This window comes from Achroia grisella, unplaced genomic scaffold (genome assembly GCF_030625045.1).
Source record: "Achroia grisella isolate CSIRO2021 unplaced genomic scaffold, CSIRO_AGI_Agris_v1 utg780, whole genome shotgun sequence".
In the NCBI taxonomy this organism is placed as follows: Eukaryota; Metazoa; Arthropoda; class Insecta; order Lepidoptera; family Pyralidae; genus Achroia; species Achroia grisella.
In genome coordinates, this window is record NW_026713020.1 from 3,466,613 (window position 1) to 3,470,130 (window position 3,518).

A 3,518-nucleotide genomic window follows, 5' to 3' on the forward strand; every position below is an offset into this window, starting at 1 on the left:
CTGTATACTGATGATTTAGCTACCTCCGTTCCGACGCTCGAGGAGGGGGTGGCGTTGTCACGTGAACTCATTGACTTATTTAAAAAAGGGGTTTCCATCTTACTAAATGGGCTAGTAACTCTGTAGAACTACTATCTACGGTACCTGAATGTAAACGCGCCGCTATTAATTTTGTAAATGATGATAATTTAAAAATACTCGGGTTAAAATGGCTTCCCTTAGAAGACGAATTTACTTTTTCAACATGTCCCTTGGACAACAAATGTACTAAACGTACTATCCTTTCCGCTATTGCTCGCTTATGGGACGTTCTGGGATTCGCTGCGCCCGTTATCCTTTTTGCTAAACTTTTAATAAAGGACCTGTGGGTCCAACGGATTGGATGGGATGACTCACCACCAATAGACATACAAAACCATTTTCTTAATTTTAAACAGCAATTACCTCATCTCTCTTCTTTAAAAATTCCTAGACATGTAAAGGTAGAAAATGGTTGTAGTACTAATATAGTCGCTTTCGCGGACGCCAGTATGAAGGCGTACGGTTGCGTAGTATACCTACACGTCACAGATGCTGCAGGCATTGTGCACGTTGCTTTAGTATGCGCTAAATCTAAAGTCGCGCCCATCAAAATTGTAACTCTTGCTAGGCTGGAATTATGTGCCGCTGTATTAATGTCAAAATTGGTAAAATTAGTGTCAGAAACGTATCGTACACGCATTAATATTAATAATACGTATGCATTTTCCGATTCAAAAATAGCACTTTCGTGGATTAATTCATCACCACACAGATGGAACATTTTTGTAAGTAACCGCATCGCTAAATGTCAAGAAAATCTAGACCCTTGTCATTTCTATTACGTAAATACGACAGAGAATCCTAGTGATTGCCTGTCTAGAGGTTTATTACCTGATCAGTTGATATGTCACTCATTATGGGCTTGGTTACAGCGACCCGTCGCCGAATGGCCAGTATCACCATTCAAATCTGTAGCATGTGAACAGTTACCTGAAATAAAAAATAAAACACTTACCTGTACGACGTCTACTCCCGCTTCTATAATATACCAAATGGCGCTGAAGTTCTCCTCCTGGAATAAAATATTACGTATTATTTCGTATATTCTTAAATTTGTAAAATTAATACCAAGTAGCCCCCGCGTCATGTCTTCCCATATTAATGTATCAGAAATGTATCTTATTCGTGAAGTGCAAAAGTTATATTTTCAATCGCTTTTTTATGATTTAAAGAAAAACAATTTACCTTCTTCTCAATTTCGTAAACTGGATCCATTTATTGATGATAATGGACTTATAAGAGTAGGAGGAAGATTATCTAATAGTAACTTACCCTTTGAAGCTCAGCATCCTGCATTGTTACCTAAACACGATCATATTACTCATTTGATTATAGATTATTATCACCACGTGCACTGTCACACTGGTGCGTCATTATTAACTTCATTGTTACGCCAAAAATATTGGATTTTATCAGCTAGAAGTGTAATTAAACAAAGAGTTCACTCTTGTAACAAATGCTTTAAAGCTTCTCCATCTAGTAAGGCGCCAAAAATGGCAGATTTACCTTCGTACCGCGTGCGTGAAACGAAAGCTTTTGTGCATACCGGTGTGGATTACGCTGGACCTATAAGTATAACTCTATGTAGGCGTCGCGGCCAAAGATCTCAAAAGGCATACATTTGTTTATTCATTTGTCTAGTAACAAAGGCTGTACACATTGAGTTAGCCACAGACCTATCGTCCGATGTCTTTATTTCTGCTTTTAAACGCTTCATATCTCGACGCGGACCTGTTTCATATCTTTATTCCGATAATGGAACAAATTTTGTTGGAGCAAAGGCTCAACTTCAAACTTTAGTACTTAGCCATCGTATCGAATGGCATATGATCCCTCCCCGCGCACCTCACTTTGGAGGTGCGTGGGAATCAAATATCAAAAATATAAAGAATCATCTATTTCGTACTATCGGTTCTCAATTACTCACGTACGAAGAACTATTAACAGTATTAACGCAAATTGAGACAATTTTAAATTCAAGGCCTCTTTGTGTACTCACTGAGGAGCCATTTCCAGAACCACTAACTCCTGCGCATTTCATTATGGCATCTCCTCTTTCGTACTTGCCAATTGAACGCGTATCCGAAGATACTCGAAGTATTAGACAACGTAAACAGCTACTTGATCACATGGTTAGAAGCTATTGGAAAAGGTGGCGTTTAGAATATCTTAATAATTTACAAGTGCGACAGAAGTGGCTTGTTAATAATGAGAATGTAAAACCCGGTACTGTAGTATTAGTGCATCAAGATGATGTACCTCCGTTACGTTGGCCCTTGGGCGTTATTACTGAAACATATCCTGGATCAGACGGCAAAGTACGTGTCGTGCTAGTAAAAACATGTAGTGGTTCGTACAAACGCCCCGTTGTAAAACTTTGTTCTTTACCGTCTCAATAACCCAACTTAACAAAAATTCCATAGTTAATAAACAACATATAAATATTAGTATAGTATCATTTAATTTCATTCCGTTATTTTTCTATCTCTTATTGAAAATACTACGTATTCTCAAGGCCGGGAGAATGTTCGCGCGTCTTCTAAATCCATAAAAAAAAAAAATAATAATAATAGGTTGGTAAGCCGCCACACTGCTTTTTCCCGCCCCCCTTTCCCCGGCACAATATGGACAATTCATTATTCGCCGCCATCTAACAAGTGAAACAACCACCGCATGCATCAATTTTAATTAATCAAGGAGCTCCTTAAATATTATAACAAACTGTATTTGTGTCGCGAGTGTGGTGTATTGTAATTGAAAACTTCAAGTGCTTCAAGTCGCCGACGCATATCATCAATATTATAATTTGTGCAATTTGGGTGAGTTCCTTAATTTCCCTTTTCCTACGATCACTGCAGTGTGGCTAAAAAATACATCAAATACATATCAGCTATAATCTTATTGGAAGCTAATAATTTGTTGGATATTTTTGAATTAACCTTAATAATATTTTAAAAAGCAATAGTTTATTTAATTAACCTCATATAATATATAGTCTCAGTAATACATAGTTTAAACTTTATTTATTTTTGGGGTGAGCAGAAGAAGTTTTAATAAGTGTAATTCGATCAAGAAGCCCTTAAAATACTAACCCTACCATTAATCATAGCATGAAGGATGATTCATTCACGTGCTTTATTAATATAAATACTATACTTAATTTTCATATTAATATTTAATGAATCAATTATAATATTTATTTTTAGTCTAAATCTAATTAGACTATTAATCTATCTATAATAATTAGGTTTAGAATCCACGATCACGTATTGATTATGCTAAATGCCACCCATTGTGCTAAGAATTTCAATTAGCGGATATCTAAAGACACAAAGACAGTCTATTTCGTTCGGACATTCGCTAGGCGTCATTAAATTTAAATATTTATTTGTTCCGAACCGGATAAAGATAGATGTCATTCGGGCATTACCCACGCA

The 3,518-nt window shown here is 36.4% G+C and overlaps 1 protein-coding gene across 1 annotated transcript; it reads left to right on the plus strand.

The window, feature by feature from the left end:
• Positions 1–1,574: 1,574 nt before the first annotated feature.
• LOC131851033 (uncharacterized) lies at positions 1,575–2,480 on the plus strand. Its single transcript, XM_059201456.1, has one exon. The coding sequence runs from the start codon at positions 1,575–1,577 to the stop codon at positions 2,478–2,480; it is 906 nt and encodes a 301-aa protein (XP_059057439.1).
• Positions 2,481–3,518: the final 1,038 nt, after the last annotated feature.

Coding starts and splice junctions, on each gene's coding strand:
- LOC131851033 (XM_059201456.1), top strand. CDS start 1,575: ATGGCAGATTTACCTTCGTACCGCGTGCGTGAAACGAAAGCTTTTGTG.